This window comes from Tamandua tetradactyla, chromosome 2, assembly GCF_023851605.1.
Source record: "Tamandua tetradactyla isolate mTamTet1 chromosome 2, mTamTet1.pri, whole genome shotgun sequence".
NCBI lineage: Eukaryota > Metazoa > Chordata > Mammalia > Pilosa > Myrmecophagidae > Tamandua > Tamandua tetradactyla.
Window position 1 is genome coordinate 102,677,967 of NC_135328.1, and position 19,728 is coordinate 102,697,694.

The 19,728-nt window shown below is 37.8% G+C and overlaps 2 protein-coding genes across 2 annotated transcripts in view; one reads left to right on the top strand and one right to left on the bottom strand.

The window, feature by feature from the left end:
- Positions 1-290: 290 nt before the first annotated feature.
- ZFAND5 (zinc finger AN1-type containing 5) lies at positions 291-11,193 on the bottom strand. The gene is made up of 6 exons (XM_077148433.1): positions 10,771-11,193; positions 6,485-6,644; positions 5,977-6,088; positions 5,254-5,357; positions 2,781-2,906; positions 291-1,936 (listed from the first exon to the last, which is right to left on the bottom strand). The coding sequence occupies exons 2-6, from the start codon at positions 6,633-6,635 to the stop codon at positions 1,788-1,790; spliced, it is 642 nt and encodes a 213-aa protein (XP_077004548.1). The 5' UTR covers positions 6,636-6,644; positions 10,771-11,193; the 3' UTR covers positions 291-1,787.
- Positions 11,193-19,728, top strand: part of TMC1 (transmembrane channel like 1) — a 469,408-nt gene continuing 460,872 nt past the window's right edge. Inside the window, exon 1 of the mRNA XM_077148434.1 lies at positions 11,193-12,153. The gene's annotated coding sequence lies outside the window, so the exon portion shown is untranslated. The remainder of the gene's footprint in view (positions 12,154-19,728) is intronic.

Genomic DNA, 19,728 nt, shown 5'->3' on the forward strand with positions numbered 1-19,728 from the left:
CATTCCCTTCTAAGTTTTAAGATTATTTTGATCCTAAATGTGCCTTATTTCTTAAAAAAAACAAACACTATCATGTGACTTACAGAATGTTTCACAAAACTCAACTCACAGTTCTCACTTGAATAAAACATGTTTAGGGATGGAAATGGCAAAAACAAAACAAAACAAAACAACTACAATATAGCCATGCAAAGTTTACGTAGGCAACTAAAAAGGTGATCGTGAGCATTTTCTATTTGCCCTGTTTAGGCTTCTAACTATGGCTTAAAAACCCAATGAACGAGTGGAAGTTTCCCTCTGTACATGGCTTTTATTATTTACATAATACAATATAGCATCAATGCTGAATAGCATGATTATGTGCAATACATAAATATGAACTATCTGTACACATCTGCAGATCTAACTCAGAACTAAGGTACATAAAGTCGAAAGCAAAACTGAATGCTTTAAGAATAAAAGTAAAAACTAGGACTGAACACTGCAATAAATCAGTAGTGCCTTGTGTACATACTTAACTATTTACAGATGAAAACAGGCATTACCACAACACTAATCTAACTGTACTCATTTATATATAAAAAACACAAGTTTCATACATCACAAAAAACCTTCCATTATAACACAGAAGTGATATTACCAGACAAGCATCAGTGAAGTATACTGCCTTTTCTAGTTGTTATTGTACAATGCTGTAGATAATGCAGCCCATGCAATACACCCAAGAACACTAGAGTCCTACACCCAAGTACAATATGATAAAGCAGCCCTCTGCAAGTGGTGCTGATACCACTAAGAAGTCTACTGCAGCCATGTTGTTTATGGTTTTCCATGCAGAAGGGTACAGTTACATTAAGAACTGAAGTCTTTAAAAAGCTTTAAACATTCTTTCTTGAACCAAAACATTCAACAAAAGATGCACATGAAAAGTTAACTGTTCAGATACCTTTGCAACTTAAAATTCAGATGCATGTTACTTGAAAGAGCTGCTGTATGTGAAAAACAAACGTAGTTTTAATTTCTTCTTGTAAATAAATTAATCCTAGTGCAGTCCTGTGCTACACACTTTTAGTAGCAAGAGTAATGCAGACATCTTCTGGTGCAGGTCAGCACAGTAAGCTTCAAAGATATCTCAAAGACCCTGTTGGCTTGATGGTTTTACTCTTATGATAACCAGTTGCAATGTCTACCTTTCACAAAATGTCTCACTACTTTGACAGCTTTTAGAAGACCAAGTAACCAGGCTTACATATGGCACCAAACATAGGTTCACAGAAAGGTCTGCCTGATCCTCTATAGGCTTTCTTCCTGCTTTCAAAGAACATGTTGTGGAAATTAATAGGGTGAAATTTAACTACGGTAGGAGACTGCCAGTCCTTTTCTGGTGTACCATTTTAAAAAAATTACAGGCACATAACACTAGCCAAAGATTATACCTTGATTACATTCCCAAAAGGCAGATATGCTGCAAACATGCAGAGATTTCATGTATTTTGTTTGGCACATGAGAACTAACTCTTGTCCCTAGTATTTGTGTATTTTAATTTGCTGTGCAGATTTTCATCCATTTTTATTCAGGTAGAGGGCATATACATTTTATAGGGCTGTATCTATCCAATTCTGCCTGTAATAAACACCCAAACATTCTAAAATATCAATAAGACAGACAAATGTAAAGTAAAACTCTGGAGAACATCAAAGGAAAATGGCCATGCATCTGCTCTTTAATGTTTTCCTACGATATATTAAAATAAAAACAAAGTTTCAGTCTCTGCACAAGAAGTAATTTATATTCTCTGGATTTTTTCAGCCACAACAACTGGATTTTCTTTTCTGATTTTTGCTGCAGCTTCTGCTTTGTAATCATATGGACAGTTGTGCTTGTCAGAGTAACGGTGAAGTCCACAAAACAAATTTCCACATCGGCAGTCAAACCCTGTATAAACAAGAGGGAGTAGTCACTTAAGGACTTGTAGCACTTAAAAGAAAAAAAAAAAAAGTCAAGCCACTATAAAAAGAACCAGATTCTCATTGCTTTTTGCAACATGAAAGACATGTTGACAAGAGCCTACAACCCCAAACTGAATAAGCTTTCAATCTCCTTCTACATGGTGAGAAATTAAAATACTATCCTTATAGTCTTCCCCTCCAAAGACAATAGGGACTGTTGAGGGTCAAGTGCTTAGTAAGACACCCTCCACATCAAATAAACAAAAATGGGCTATCTGCCAGCTAATTCTACCAGGTACTCTTCTTCCATAAACTCCTATAGAATTTATACAGGCTCTGGATTCAGGCTGACCCAGGTTCAAATCCAAGTCCTATCGCATGTTAACTGTGTAATGACTTCTCAAGTGAAAACTAGGGAAAGACAACTATAAAGCCTTGAGATTTAAAGCAAACAAGGAAAAAGAATCTAGAAAAAAAAAAGAACATTTATGAGTAGCTCAAAGTAGGTGCTGTTAGTTCAACTAACTTTCCTTCAGAAGCACAAAGGAAAGAATCACAAGAGATAAATTATCAATCTAATCAAGGAAAATAATTCAGATGGCCTGAAGTTAATAAAGAGTTTTAGATTATTAGACAGACAAATAGGTAGAAATCAAATCCAGTTTTCTTTACCTTGTTACTACCCTACCAACCCGTTCTGGAAATTTTTCTATTCCTTAAAGTCTGGCATTTTGTATCACATGTTAAGGCTGATCAGTTCCTTAAGAAATGACCAAAAGCTGCTTGTAAAATATTAGCAGTAAAATATATTCTTATGTGATCTATAGTACCTGTAAGGCCAACTTTCTTTCTGCACATGAAACATCTGTTCTTTTTTGGTTTGGGCAACTCAGGCGCTTTTTCATCACTTTGAGAAGTACTGGGCTGAGAAATTGATGGACTGGGTTGAGTGACAACTGAAAAATACGGAAAAAAAATTGGAAATTTATCATGAGTTCACTGGCTGACAATAAGTCATAAAGAAAACAAATAGTAATCATGAGATTTTTAGTGAAAACATTTAAGCTTTTTAAAAAACAGGCACTTTATTGGATGACTGCATGGTATGCAAATATATACATCAATAAAAAATAACAAAAAAAGATCAAAGGAGAAGGTAGAGTTATAAAAGAGAAGATAGGATTTAACATATGAATATGACTACTCAATCATTATACTGGTATTTCTTTTAGTCTCCAGTGTCTTGGAGCAGCCAGAAAAAAAACAAAATAAAACAAAAAACCCCCTAAAATTGTGGTAATGTAACCCACACCAAACTCTGAAATCTGTTCTGTAACTAATTGTGGTGTGCGTTGAAATTTATTGTTTTGTATATGTTATTTTCCACAATAAACAAACAAACAACCATGCACTTTAAATAGAATCTTCTACTTTAACACTAGGTCTTTCAAACCTGAGAACTTCTTGCCAACCACCATATTGTTAGCCCTCTGAATATTGTAAAATGATCACTTCACTTGAAAAATTCTTTTAAATTCACTCTTAACAGCCAGAACTAGAAAACAAATTCCTAATTCTGTTTCAAAGATCCAGAAGATGTTGGTCATATGTTGTTTTCTGCACTGCTATTTCCTAATTGCCAACTTCCTAATTAGGGCAGTTCAAATTCATTACTTCACAGTGAATAAAGCTGCCAACTTCTGAGGCACTAGGCTATTAACAAGTCATTTTGATTTTATTCTGAAAAGAGAAAAACATTAATCCCTAATCAGCATAGATCCCCAAAACTTTTTGCCACTTTCCCAAGTGTACTGGATTTTCATATGCAAAGACTTGTGCTTTTCTATTTTTAAAGATTAGCAACAAAGACAGTCTTCAGCACAATAAGTACTTGTGATACTTCAATTAAGAATAAAAATTCTTTAAGTAGAGTAAGATTTTTAAAGCAAAGCTTTTGTTTTTAGTTTGTGATACATCTCAAAGAGGTGCCAAATAATTTGGGCAGTGAGATAAGACTTACAAAAACCCCTCTTTTCTCAACCTAAAAGGGCTCTAAGTTTTAGTTCACACATGACATCAACAAAAACTGCTACAATGAAAATAAAACTGCAGTCAACTGTATCAAAACACGTATTACCACTAGTTCTTTAAAACAAAATACCAAAATTTACTTCTACTTACAAAAAGTCAACTACATCAGAAATACTGCAAAGTGAGTTTTAATATCAATTCAAAACCTGAGAATATTAAGTTTATACAATACTGAAACTCCTGTATAAATATACCAGCACCTACGGCTGATCTCCTACAGCAAGCTGGGTTAATGACAACCTATTTTAAATGCCCCCCAAATTTATAATTTACATGCATTAGCAACACATCTAGTGGGATTACGTAGCCTAATATTAGACTAACAGAATAATATTCTATCTTATTCTTTGTAAGCTACCCTGACAGTCTTGCCAATTTTTTCTGATGATATGAGGGTAAATGGGGTCAGCTATTTCCTTGACAACATCTGAAAAATGAACAGTGGTTTCTAAGACATACAAGAAAAGGGGATAAGGCAAAAATGATACAGAAAAGGCAAATAAGAACGTTGAATTACAGTGAATGCCTAAGTTATGATCAGATAAATGCAGTCACTACTCTACCAGGAAATAATGAACTGACTGAAGTATGGGATAAACGAGTGCAAAGATCATTGTTCTAGGGCCTAGCACAGTAATTCAAAGTCAGTCTTCTCTCAACTTCACAGCATTCTGGCTATGATATATTAGCACAGCTTCTAAGTCACTACCTAAACAAAACTTAAAAGAAAACCAAAATGTCTTTCCACACTGCATTTTAAAGGCACACTACATGAGGGTTTCTGTACTTCTTCCATTTGTAGTTTTGATGTTCAATATGTTCTTTTGCTACTCTTTTCTTCATGGCATTCAAATTTTAATCTATATAATTTCTTCTGTTCTTAACCAGTTTAAACAGTTCCTTCTCTCACCATTTAGATACCATTAAGATAATGGTAAACTACTTTTTACTTTCATCAAACTCTTCTGACACCTCCAATCACCAGACTACAAAAGCTTGGCTAATGTGTGGTGGTTACAGGAAGACAAAAGTGAAGTGTGTAACTATTTTACACTTCAAGACACTTTAGAGCTCATGACTCTTGCCTGGCCTGTATTTTACAGCTCTTCCATCTCTGTGGTCTTTTAATGGGAAGGAAAGACAACCCCCATCCCCAACCCTTTCTGGCACTACCAAATTCAGATCTAAACTAATAAAAAAAAAAAAGCATACCTGGCTCTGACACCTCTGTTTTCGGGGTAGTTATTTTGTCCTCTCTGGAAATGCTCATTTCTGTCATTTGCTGGGTTACCGGCAAGGCAGCCACAGTCACATTTCTATTTGAGTTCAAAGCAAACAATTATTTTAAAGGTCAGGTACTTCTTTGAGATAAAAAGTTGTCAGTTGCACTTTATATTATATATTACTTCCAACATGATCAAACAGACCTAGATAACCTAAAAATTTAAAAGTTATGTAGGATGACCAGCATAAATAGTTGGGAATAAAAAGAAAACAATTTAATGAATGGCTTGTCATCAACACAAGGTTGGATATTTGTATAGGTTACAATGTTCTATTATAGCCATTGAGAAATCCTCAGCTGTGCCTGTAATCTGTTTAACGGCAACAGGGGCAGCTTTGGCAAAAGGCCTTGTGTACAAAGTCTGCAGTCTCACTCTCTACAGTACCTAAACCTCAATTACAAGGAAAGAAAAGCACAGTAGTCTTGACACAGTACTATAAAGTGTGTTACAGAATGTACTATGATATAATATATATATCTCTTTATTCAAAGACCAACAAGATCATATATCAAAGGAAACCAGAATCTGTGCCACGCATGCAAAGCCAAGGTCAGCTGATATATCAGTATATTTACTATAACGGTACTGATAGTACAGACATCTTGATTTCTTGTTTGTAATATAAAAATCCTAGAATGGTCCATCTTACCTTGATTTTTCAGATGTGCTGCCAGCAGCACCTTCACAGTTGTTTAAACTAGGGTCTGCTCTCTGTACAGATGCAGAATCTGAGGTAGGACTGTTGGAACCACTAGCTGTTCCTATTTAAAGGAAGGATTTATAAGAATCAAATCAACACTACAAAAACTCAGTATCAAGACTACTAATAAGTAACAAATACTTGCATTTAATTAGGTTAGTGATTTAAGTACTTTTCACTGTCGTGCAGAATCCTACACCTAAATGAGTATCCAAACAAAAATATTTATATTAAAAAAAAAAAGTTTGTCCAGTAAACCCAAGCATGAAACAAAACCTTAAAAAGGAAAACTGAAAAAGCCAGAGACACTTGTTGATAGCCATTTCTTCTTGATGTTGTCAAGCCAAGTACTTGGCTGTTGCTGAGGGTCCCTCCTCTCTCTCTTTGGGTTTCAGCATTTTCTCAGTCTCAGGCCCCAAGTCACCAGTTCTTCATGTATTTTTCCTTGGAAACTTACCCATTGGGCTCATTCTGCCACTATTCTGCTGCCTCTGAAGATGTTCTTTGTAGCAAACAGAACACATTCCATTTGTCCTAGGATTTCCATAAAAGCCACATCCTGTACTACACAGCATGGGCCCCGGGGTCTGGTTAGTCTCCTGAGCCATATTTTTCTGCTATTAAAAAAAAAAAAAAAAAAAATCAGAAATTAACATGTCACCTAAATAAAATCACTAACTTACTCTGATACAGGCACCAGTGTACCTTTATTATTTCTAAAATTCAAGTCAGTTTCTAACAAAGGCTCAAAGTAAGTTAATCATTAATTTCTTAGAGTAAGTTAACTCAAATTTCTTTTGAGCAAAAGAAATTATGAGTAATATGTTGCCTTTACAGACAAAGGGCATAGAGGGAATTGTGTTTCAGTTTAATAGCGGACTATAATGACAACATTCTTTAGGATAAAAAATTCTATTATTAAACATTAAAATCTATTCTACCTGTCACTATTACTTTTTGTTTTAATTTCTAAAAAGATCAGCCTGCTGGAGTACCATAATTATGTTTATTTAACTATAAGATACAAGACAATTTAATTTGTATCTTTAAGTCATTTTTTGTTCTTGCACTATACGCAGATGATTTCAAATTATTTTTACTTCATTGGCTAAAAAGATGAAATGGAACTTGCAAATGAAAAAGTCTACAATAATCACAATTAATCACTGACTCTTGATTTCTAGTAGTACTTCTTAAAAACAGCTGCATATTGACTCTAGCTATAAAGCTTTCTTAAAATGAACACGTGAACACACTTGGGCCCCACCCATGAAAAATCTGATTCCATAATTGTTATGAGACTGGGCATCTGTACTTAACCTTTAGAATACTAAAAAAACTGGTAGACCAACTAACCCTTTTTTGTTATTTGGCACCAGTAAGTGAAGCTTTTTGGAATTTAGGGGTCAGCTACTCATGAACCTCCTTTTATGTTCTACAGTTGAGAAGTGAAAATCTAGTTCTGAGTACTTTAAACGTATTACCTAGAAACCTGCAATGCACAAATTATCAGCCACAGATTTCCTAGTCAAAGGTTTTAGGTATTAAACCTTTAACATGTGCTTGTCTTCCTCATACCAGAAAATAATGAAATCTTCCCATGATCGAATTCAGTATAATAAAGGTAAAACATTATAAGTATATAACCTTTAGTAATGGTTAATATTTAATGCTAGGTTACCAGAAGTTATGCAGTAAGTGTATTCATGCTTTTCCAGAAGCCTTACTGAAACTAGCACATAAGTAGTAATTTTCGCTAAACTCAAGTTCTCCTCTGTGTTTAAGAGGTTCATGCTGCCAAGAAAATATATAGTAAGAATGACTTTAAAAAGAGGAAAACTGTGGAGGGTTTTCATCATTTAAAAAATATGTATGAAAAGCATATCTGAGAGCATTTTATTAAGGGGAAATTGTGCTATAACTTGTGGTGACTATCTTTTGATAAATGTACCGTTAATGTTTATAATGGAGATTAGTATGATTTACTAATCTAAAAATATTTTATGTAAGTTGAGGAAAGTACTTCAAACATGAGCCTTAAATTTCCTATTGCTTTTTCCAACAACCATATACATTATAATGAACTCTTCAGTGAATTATAAGAACATTGAAGAAGTAACATTTTTTTTTTTACCAAAAACTACCAAAAGGATGAAGGGACTAGCCAATTTTGACCTGGCCAGAATCCTGACACTTATTCCCCAAAACATTTACTTAAAAAACAGTAATCCTTCCTTTTGCTAGTAAAAGGATACTATATACAGATATTTCAAGCAAACCAACCTTGTATGGAGCACCAAGGTTCACAACTTATTTCGAATGGCACTAATTTAGTTGACAGTGTCTCTTTAAATAGTAAATGGAATTCAGCTGACTCATTTTGGAAGCGGGTACTGTAAACATTTCAACATCACTTATGAAGTTTACTAATCAACACTTTCAGATGGGTTTTATGAAATTTCTTGAGTAAAATATAAGCATAAAAATGCTTCAAATAAATCATGTATTTATTTCCATTCCTACCACGCACAAAGAGTGTGAATCTGCCCTATGCAAAAAGGTGAGCTTAAGAATTATGCTGGCTAACCCTTTCTATATACACTTACAATGCCATGGCACATTGGCTTTAAAAGCAAAAGGGCATTTAGTTAACCCAATTCTTAAGTCTTCGGTGTTTGTGACAAGAAAATCTCATCTAATAATTTCACCCACTTTGACAATTTCATCTTAATTTCATTCACTCTGACTTTCCACCTTTCCCTCTTTAGAAAATACAGCTCCTTTAGCACTATAAATAACCTCCAGTTCTAAAAAAACCAAGACATTAGAGTCTTCTAATGGCTTCCCATCATTTAGATTTCCCCCTAGAAAGCCAGCTTTTAAATGCCATCACATGTGCACAGCTTGCCTTAATATTTCTCAGAAGCTGGGATCACATGGGAGGGTGCTTCAGCCTGTCACAAGGCTGCAATGTGACAGGCTGAGCTCGATGGAGGCTCTCACATAAAACCTAGTCAACAGGGGCCTCTGAAATCAGCTTCTATTTATATCTCAGAGCCTGCCAACTCCTACACAACCTCAAGAACTAAGGATGCAGCATTCATACATGAAACATAATGCAAAAACAAAACAAATCTGATAAAGACTGCTACAGCTTTTTTCCCCCCCTACTGTAGGGAGGACCAGAGCACAATCTCAAATCAAGCTAGAAGATGCAAGCTTCTTAATCACTCATGAGACAAAAATGGTCATGTTGTTTATAAAAATCACCAACAGTGGCAATTTGGGGAGGATGGGTAGGTGGTTTGAGAGTTCACTATTAGGCACAGTATTTTCCTACTTGGCAGTATTTTAGAAAATACAGTATCAGTACCTTTATAGTTATTAGAAACTTAAGCATGCATGTGCTAGCGCGGGTATAAATGGAACGTTTATATTTTTATGCTTGTGGCTTCCTCTAATTCATAGTTTTAAAACACAAACAAGAAACCTGGGAATATAACTGAAAAACCCTCCAACAACAAATCTAAATCAAGGGCTTCACATTTATGGACCGAAGTTCTCTCAGGTGTACATGATATGGAGATGGTAGATCGCCCACTCACCTGGGAGTTAAGAGACCTGCATTCCAGTCACTAATTTACTACCAACTAGGCAATGACCTTGGGCAAGTTCTACCTTCCCAGATCTCGGTTTCCCCCTTTTGACGAATTAAGTGGATCAGAATGATTTTTAAATGCTCCTTTCCAGGCCTAACATCAGGCCTAAGACATACAAAGTAGAGGAAAACACACTACAATAAATTCTTAAAATTTCTGGACATTTTAAGAAAAAATGTAAAGATAAAACTCCAATATTTTCCTCAACTGAATTCTGCAATCCTACTTTTAAAATACTCTTAAAAATGAGTAATTTAAAAGTCTGTAAAGAACAGGGGCTCTGTGACCTACATACTTCCTTAATATCTCCTTAACATCAGATTCTTAGGAGGTACTCAATAAAGATACCCGGCCCTTTCCCAAACCACAACCACACGGACTGCGTGGAACCGACTAAAATATTACGCTCACCAGCCTAAATGCCTGAAACAAAAGGGAAGATTCTCTTCTCTAAAAGGGATCTTGGGAGCGAAACGCGGCAACCTTGGGAAAAGTACAACACGACGAGAGTAACCCACTCCCACGTTACAGTTGATTTTAAAACAAGTTCGAGTCTCACTGGGCCCCATCCCCCTCCCAGCAAAGGCCTCGCTCAGGAAAGCCTGCCAGGGCCTTCTCCAAAAACCCCTGAGTCATGCAGAACAGCAGTTTCGCAGGCCGGGCCGGCGCCGAGCCGACCCCCGACCCCAAACGGATAGTCAGAGAGCCGGGGAGGGCTGGGGGGGCTCGGCTGCCGCCCCGGCCTCTTTGTTTCTTCCACTCTGGTTGCCCACGCCAAGCGCCGCAGGGACCACCGCGAGCAAGGCCCGGAGCTCCGTCCCGCCGAGGCCGCAGGCCGGGCATTGTTCCCTCGACCGTGCATGTGCGAATGAGGAGGGGGCGCAGGAAAGCTGGCCTCAGGCCACGATGACAAAATGACGCCTCCGCCTTTGTGCTTCCCGAGCTGGCGGGAGGGCTCCCTACTCTCGAACGCCGCCATCCCAGGCCCACTCGGGCCCTATTGGAGGCCCGCGGTACCCCCGTCCCTCCCGCACCACCCACACCACCCCGGGGCACTAGGAGACCGGCCCTTTTCCCCACTCACCCTGCGGGGTCGCGAGAGCAGGAGCCGAGTCACGCGCGACGCCGGCGCGATAGGACAGGGACGAAGCCTCCGGGACTGACGAACAGAACGCCCTAGTCCCGCCGCCGCAGCGGAGCGGGAGCGGGTCAGAGCCGCAGGCGGAGGTGGCGCCGCCGCCGCGGGGTCCTTCTTTGTTCCTGCAGCAGCGCCGAACGTGGCCAGGACACGCCGGAGCTCGGGAAGTGGGAGGAGGGAAGCGGCGGGGCGGGGGAGGGAAGAGTGGAGGAGGCGGAGGGAGGACCACCGGCCGCGGCCACTAAAGCTGCTAGCGGCGCTCGCCCGTAGTCGCCTCACACCTCCACAGGCGACCGGCTGGGCCGACTCGGAGGGCGGGCAGGGTGTGCGCAGCGAGGCCTGGGTGCCGTGAGGGCCGGCAAATGGCACTCTCCCTCGCTTCTTCCACCGCTAAGGAAGCTGCGCGGCTCCTGGGAGTACGCGAGCCTCGCACTCGAGAGGTACGAACCTCTGCGCCTCAGCCGACTGAAGCGCTCCCTACAGTCAACGCTCGAGATGTGAGGGAGAGAGGGAGGAGGAAGAGGCGGGGCCTGTGCGTCAGCGAAAACCCCCGAAGGTGACGGCAAAGGGCGCGGTGACGTCGCGGGCCGGGACCCCGCCCCCAACCCAGTCGCCAGATCCGAGAGGCGGGTCCCGGCCTGGCTGCGCTGTTGCGCGTAGTCGAGTCGCTGGCCCGGCTCCCCGCCCCAGGGTGGAGCTGGAAAGGGCGAGTTCTGTGGAGGATGTATTTCTATTTTTAACCCGATTGTCCGCCCTCAGCCTCCCTCCTTCCTATTTTCTCACTGAAGCCCGGTTTTTTGCCATCTGAGTTCTCACGCTTTGTCTCGAGCGTTTGGCAGACTCTTTCCCTTCCCCCCAAGAATGAAAAAGGTTCTCCTCGGGGAGAGAAAAAGAATTGCTGTATAGTTTCTGAGTCTTCTCTCCTGCTGGCGAAGTCTCCTCGGCTTTCAGTTCTGAAGTTTAACCTGAGCATCCCCTTGACGCCGCCGGCAAGGAGCGGGCGGGCGGCGCTTGTTCCAAGGTCACGGGAGGTTGTGCCGAGTGAGGAAATGCTCGGTGGACTGGCTGCCAGTCCACGGCCCTGGCGTCCCTGTTCCGAACAAACTGTTTTGGCCAGCCTGTAAAATCCCTGGAAATTGACTATTCCAGCAAAGTGTCGTGAGCTAGGAAAGCACCAAATGTTCTACTCAAGAAAGGGAGTTAAGGGACAAACAGACTAGACTCGAGGTGGACATCAGAGTGACGAAGCCTGATAGGCGACGTTCATGAAGAAGTTCAGGCAGGCAATTCAGAAATGAGGCACAAGGCCCGGTGAAACGGTGTGAAACGGTGAGTTAGCTCAAAACACCATGAGATCGTTTTCAAAACACAACCCCCCCCCCATCCCATTTCCAACTGACCTCTTCAAGTGACTTTGGTACAGCGCAAAGGAGCACAATTACTGACAGGAAGGACTTCTGAAATTTTCTAGTAAGCAATGGCCTGATGAATATAATAGAAAATAGCCATCATCAGAAGGGGTAGGACGCTCTTTCAGTGTTTCCCTAGCGGATCAAAAATATCTCCTGGTGTGATCGTTTAAAGATTCTCAGGCTTCTCCTCTGGTGCTTGTTTTAGTTGGTCTGAGTAGAATTTAGGAATCTGTATATTTAAGTAGTGCCCCTGGTGATTCTAACTTATAATTTTGTTTACTTGGGGAGCACTGACAAGGTGCCCTGTACCCAAATTTCCAAATCAAAAAACATTTCTCTGCCACAGTAAGCGGAGTCTACTAGGGACCTCACTGAAGATTTACAATTTCAGTATTATTGTAGAGATGTAAGTAGTTGGGCCATTTCTCCCAAGGCCATTAGAATTACTTCCTTGAATTAGTAAAATAAAGAGTAAAAATAAAGAGTAAAAATACCTGCATATTTTATGCAGGTACAATTCGTAGACCTTTTTTGGTGCAAGATATTTTCCATTTAGGGTCTCATTTAATCCTCAGAGCAATTCACCCAGGTGTTATTGTCCTGTTCATTTTAACAGATGAGGAAGTAATGGCCAAAGAGTATAAATGACATGACCAGGCATGTCACAGGAGACAATAGAGGTGATGTTTACTGAGGGCAAAAATAACTTGAAAGATATTTCTCACAAGAATTTCAATTATTAAAAATGAAACAAGGGGTGCACAGGTAAGTTCAGTGGTCAGAATGCCCGCCTTCCATGCGGGAGACCTGGGTTTGATTCCAGGATCATGCACCTGGAACCAAGAAAAAAGAACCAAGATAATTCCTAGAGAAACTTTATTGAAAGAAAAAAAAATCCAAGGTTAATAAAGTGGGCTCCATATTTAATAACATATTCCATAGTTTATGGTTTGTAGCACGTTCTGATAATCCATCCACTCTACTACTCAACATTTATATTCTCCATGAGACAGTTTCAACCAAGAATGTGGCTTCTGTGTGAACCTAGTCATAACAGGATTCCCTTTCGGCAACTATTGCATACATACTCTGGTGGTTCTCTAAGTGTTTCCCAGACCAGCAACAGCATCTAGAAACTTGTTAGAAATACAAATTCTCAGGCCTCACCCCAGACCTGTGGAATCAGAAACCCTGGGAGTGGGGTACAGCAATCTGTGTTTTAACAAGCCCTCTAGGTGACTGTGATGCATGCTCAAATTTGAGAACCACTGACCTACCCTACCAAGGCATTAGGTGACCCTCTCACTTTCAGAAGCTTATATCATCTAAAGGGGAAAGATTAAAAAGAAAGAAATTCCTTCCTATTACCAGTATAACAGATTAAGGGATATACTTCTAGGAGATATTTTTCTTTGGTACTATAAATTTTCCACTGGGCTTTAAAAAGAAATTTAACTATAAAACACAAAATATTTAATAGAGTGCTATTAATACAGCATGTAAAAGGATGCTCACTCTATACTCATCATTAATTGGCCTTGGCCTGAAACCAGTCTCTATAGTAAAGATAATAAGGAAAGCAGTATGTGCTCAAAATGCGATATCATCAATTAATAGTTCAAAAACACTGTAAATTTTATTAAATGGGCCATGTCTGGTGATTGGCACTGATCCATTCCTAATTACTCCTTAACAACAATGCTAACTCTTAATCATTTTTTATTTATTTTTTTCCCCGTAAAACATGTTTTGCACACTCATTTCATTTTAGTTACCCACTGAACTGGGTGCTGGGAGCTATATTGTTGGGAAAAATAGACATTATCCTTGTTCTCATGGATCTTACTGCCATTTGGAAACAGTAAAAATATTAGAATATAATATCACACAAATGTATACTTATGCACTGGTAAATAGTTTGAAAGGAAAATGCAGAGTCCTATGAATGCATATAACCAATCACAGTGGATCCTGAAAACCCACCCATTTCTGGCTTCTAGTAGTCCCTATGGTTTCTTGTAGTCCCTATGGCCAGTGGAGGCAGGCTTATTTCCTTAGGGAATCTGTAGTAAACTGGCTATATCATATGAAAAAGTTACAGAAATTTATATTCTGCTTAAGAATTGAGGTTAAGACATTGCAGGTTCACTTACATGTAAACTAGGGGTGAGCCAGGAGGGGGGTTGATGATTGGAGAAGGGCTAATGTAATTAAATTTCTTAGAAAATGAAAAGTGACAGCCTTTAAAAAATAGCAATAAAAATTATTAGTCTACTATAAAATACGAAAGACCTGGAGTTATTTTAGTTTGACATGTAACTTCCCATTAAGGAGCTAGGAACTGCTTCTATGGCATTATTGTAATACCTTGTCATGGGTAGCTATTAATTTTCTCTCTGTGCTTAAGTAGAGCTTGGTGAAGCATAAAGCTGTTGCAAGGGTTTTAAAAATTGTTAGGTGTCATTTGATATTCACATAGTGCCTTTTCTTACTTTCCTGTCCTAACTCTTTTCCCAAACCCAAAGATCAAAGTAAAGAAACACAATTGTATTTTTTATTGTTTTCAAAATGATTGGCTAAAAGGATTACTGTATTGTATGTAGAGTAAATCAACTGTTTGAAAAATTAAATGTATAATATCTATTTAGTTTGTAACCTTTTTCTATTTAACAATTAATAAATCATAATTTGAGTATCAGTAGATCCAATGATGGATTGTGTTTGGACCCAACTCAACAAGTGGTTGGCTGGTTTTTTCCCCCAGTGAATTCATAAAACAAGTTGCTATATTATTACATAGACATTTTTGTAATTTTAGAATCTTACTCATTTTCACTGAAAACAACTTGATCTTCAAATTTTTAAATAAGTTGTGTGAATATCTTGTCAGACTAGAGATTTTCAGAAATAATTCTGATACTGTCTGTATAGTTTCAGTTTTTGAGACTATTTAAAAGAACAAAAGCACTTATTAGTGTTGTAAATTGAGAGCCTATGTGTAGGAAATTGATTATTTAATATGGATACATGTTTTGCTATAGATATCACCTTTTAAGAAACAAGATACTTTGGTCCTAAGAACTTTGAGAAATCTTTGTGACTAAACAAAATGTGTATAGGATCTTAGTATATATTCTGGATCTAGTTGTCAGCTCTGGGTTTGACTCAGAAACTACACTTTGGAGTACATAAGCTGTTGGTTCATGGAAGGTGGGGTGTGGACCAAGATGAAGAGAATCAGGAATGGAATCAGCAATATAGCTAGAACACAGCAACTGGAGTGGTATAAGGCCTAGGTGGTGGGCAGTTGGCACTAAACCATGGTTAGTAGGCACAGGAAAGATCACAGAGAGCTGGCAGATTTCATAAGGAGGTCTGGATTCAGGCAGAGGGCTGGTAAGAGAGGAGTGGGTGGGATGGGTCCCAGTCCTGTAGGAATGCAAATTATAAACAGAGCCAAGGCAAGTGCCTGATGCTTGTATAATGATTTTTAGATTAAGAGGTATATGCAAATCCATTAATTTGATGAATTCTCACAAGGCACTTGGAGATATGTATTATCATCTCTCCTTTGCAGAAGAGTGGAATGAGGTACCGAGGTTAAGTTATGAATCCTGTTCAATGTCATTTATCTAGTAAAAGTCAGAGCTGGGAATTGAACTTTGATTTTCTATTCCTTGGTGAAATGTTCTTCAACCTCTGCAGGAGAATTTCCCCCTTTTAATTTATTTTACAATTATATTTTCCATTATAACATGAAAACCCTTATATATATCTTTGAGTCACTCATCACACCTATTACTGTGACTTACTCTCTATGGGGTATCTTACCTTAGAGGAACTCCTCAGTCTCTTGCTGGCTCTGTCTGTATCCAACTTCCAAATGTTGGCTTTCTTTATTAGGTCCTTAGCACTCTTTATTTTTCTATTGCACACTCTTTCCAGAGTGATTTTACCCACTTCTGTACATTGTAATGCAATCTGTATTCATTCTTTGGTTTATAAATACTTAATTTATGAATTTTTTTACCTTATAAACTTGTTTAATCTGTTTTAAAATTTTACTTATAAACATTTTCATTTAACCAGAAACTTTTTTTTTTTTGGTAAAGATATGCTTGTGTCATTGAAAGAAAAATTCATGCTATCTATTACTATTTGTAGTGAATAAGTCAGAGGTCCTAGTAATAGGGATGAGTTTCTATTTATTTTTGTGGTTCAATGGCTCAGTAGCCCTAGAGTGGCCAATAAAGTTAAATCCTTAGAATTCCAGTGCAGTGCAATAATAAATTCCATTTATTATTGAAATAAATAAATTCTTATTTGTTCTATAATTTACAACATCATGACTACTCCTAAATGAGAAACATAAAAAAATACATATATATATATAGAGAGAGAAAAATCTTACCTTTTACTGTAAAATTGGAAGTGATAAAACAAACTGAAGCAGATCGAAGAAATGAAAACATTGGTTTTGTCTATTAACTGATTGGATAATATCGAATTGGGAGAAAATCAGAAAGACTGTTAGATCTTACTAACAGTGCTTCTGAAATGTCTCTAAGGCTACACCTAAATAGTGTGAGTAGTTCCTAAAATTTTTGATGCTGGATGGAATGTGGCCTTGAACTTCTGAAATGAATAACAGCAGGCAATGTCTGATGACCTCAAGAAGGCAAATGAAGAAGAAGCCCAAAGGACAAAAGAATAGGGGTAAAATCCAATGGATGTCACAGAAGGTTCAAAGATTTGAGAAGAAAATAGTCTTAGGGTAAGGGTTAGATTGCAACTATAGTCTCTGAGGTGGTCTGCACTGGTGTGGAGGAACTTCAGAATAACTTCAGCATCTATTTTTATCAATTTTTAAAAAATTATCATCATTTTTGAAAGAGGTGGCTGTCCTGGGGGAAATACTGCCATGTATTTCAGTACTCTCTTTGACATTTCACTGTGTATGAAGGATGGTCCAAGTCACCTCCCACAACCTTCCCAAGAAAAGCAGAGGAGATGGCTTTGCTAGCTGCTTCCTGTGGAGACCTTAAGATTATCTGGGAGGGTGGTTCTAATAGAAATAGCTGATACATCTGGTATACTTGTAGCTTCTCTTCTAGTCTGGTTCCTTCTCTTCAAAAAGACATCTCTCCCCGCATCCTTTTCTGGTGAGGAGGTTAAGAACCACATCCTTTTTTGAGCTGCCCCAGGAATATCGGATGATATAAAGGATTCCTGCCATAGCAATTAATTTTGACTAGATACTTCTAATACCTGTGACAATTCTAAGATCCCATGATTTCTTTGAATGCTTATTTTAATAAATAAACCCATAGTTTTAATTTTTTTAAAGTTTCATTATTTTGTAAACACATTATTGTTAAAGTGGAATTTTAATGAGGACAAAGTCAGAAATCCATATGAATTAATTTAAAAAATGAATGAAACTACATTATTGCATAAGGCTTAAAGGAATTATATAATTCCTTTATACAGTATATGCATATAAATAATATATAGTATTTATTTTGTGCCCACTTTGTGCTTTTACACACCTTATTTCTTTTTTTAAACATTTTTTATTGTGAAATATAACATCTATATAAAGAAGCAATACATTTCAAAGTACATTTTAACAAGTAGTTATAGAACAGATTTCAAAACTGAAATAGCCAAAACAATCTTGAAAAAGCAGAACAGATTTGGATGACTCACATGTCTTGATTTCAAACTGTGTTATAAAGTGACGGTAATCAAAACAACATGGCACTGACACTAATGTCCAGAAATAGAGCCATATGTCTATCATCAATTGATTTTTGACAAAGGTGGTAAGTACCATATTTGGGAAAGTGGGAAAGAATTTTTTTCAACAAATTGGATTGGGAAATTCTGCATTGGATATCCACATGCAGAAAAATGAAGTTAGACCCATATTTCACAACATATACAAAAATTAACTCAGAATGAATTGAGAATCTAAATATAAAAGCTAAAGCCATAAAACTTTTAGGAGATAACATAAGGGCAGATTTTCACAACCCAGGATTCTGCAAAGAATTCTTAGATATAACACTAAAGGCACAAGCAACAAGAAAAAGCAATAGATAAATTTGATTTCATCAAAATTAAAACCGTTTGTACATCAGAGTAGATTATCAAGAAAGTGATAAGACAACCTAAAGAATGGAAGAAAACAGTGGCAAACTATATATCAAATAAGAATTTAATATCCAGAATTTTAAAAGAACTTTTACAATGCAACAACAACAAAAAACAACCTAATTTAAAAATGGGCAAAGGCCTTGAATGGACATCTTTCTAAAGAAGATACACAAGTGGCCAATAAACACAGAAATGATGTTCAATATTATTAGCCATTAGAGAAATGCAAATTAAATCCCAATGAGACATCACTTCACACTCACAAGAATAGCTATTTTTTTAATGGAAAATAAATTTTGGAGATGATGTTGAGAAATTGGAACGCTAGTGCATTGTGGAAATGTGAAATGGTACAGCCACTATGGAAAACAATATAATGGTTCTTTAAAAAGTTAAATATAGAATTATCATTTGATAATTCTGGCATTCCTACTTCTAGGTAATTACCCAAAGGGAGTGAAAACAGGGTCACAAACAGATATTTGTATACCAATGTTCATAGTAGCATTATTCACAACAGTCAAATACTGGAAACAACACAAAAATCCATCAACATATGAATGGATAAACAAAATGTGGTACATACACAGAATGAAATATTATTTAACCATTAAAAAATGAAATTATGAGACATGATGCAACATGGGAGGACCTTGAAAATATTATGCTCAGTGAAATAAGCAAGATGCATAAAAACAAAAATGTTTACTGTCTCTCATAAGAGATGACAAAAAGTTGCAAATTCACAGAAATAGGAAACAGATTAGAAGTTACCCAGGAAGAGCAGTGTTATAGTTATGTTCTGGTGTCAACATAGCCAAGTGATTTTGCTCAGTTGTCTGTTCAAGCAAGCACTGGCCTGACCATTGCTGCATGGATATTTCATGGCTGATTGATAAACCGGAAGGCTGGTGTATTAAATCTTTAGTCAGTTGATTGTGTCTGTGGCTGATTACATTTGTGTTCAACTAAAGTATGTCTCCCACAATGAGATCATCCGATCAATTGAAGGCCTTTAAGGTGGGAGAGATTTTTTCACAGCTTCTTCAGCCAGTGAGCCTCTCTTGTGGAATTCATGCAGATGCTTCATCAGAGCTACCAGCTTCACAGCCTGCCCTGCAGATTTTGAACTCTTCCATTCCCACAGTTGTGTGAGACACCTTTATAAGTCTCATATTTTCACAAAACAAAACAAAACAACAAAACAAAAACCAAGTAGCTGTAGGTCAGATTTCAAAATTGGGTATGTGTTATAGTTTCGCAATTTCAGGTTTTTCCTTCCAATTGCTCCAAGACACTAGAGACTAAAAAAGAAATATCAGTATAATGATTC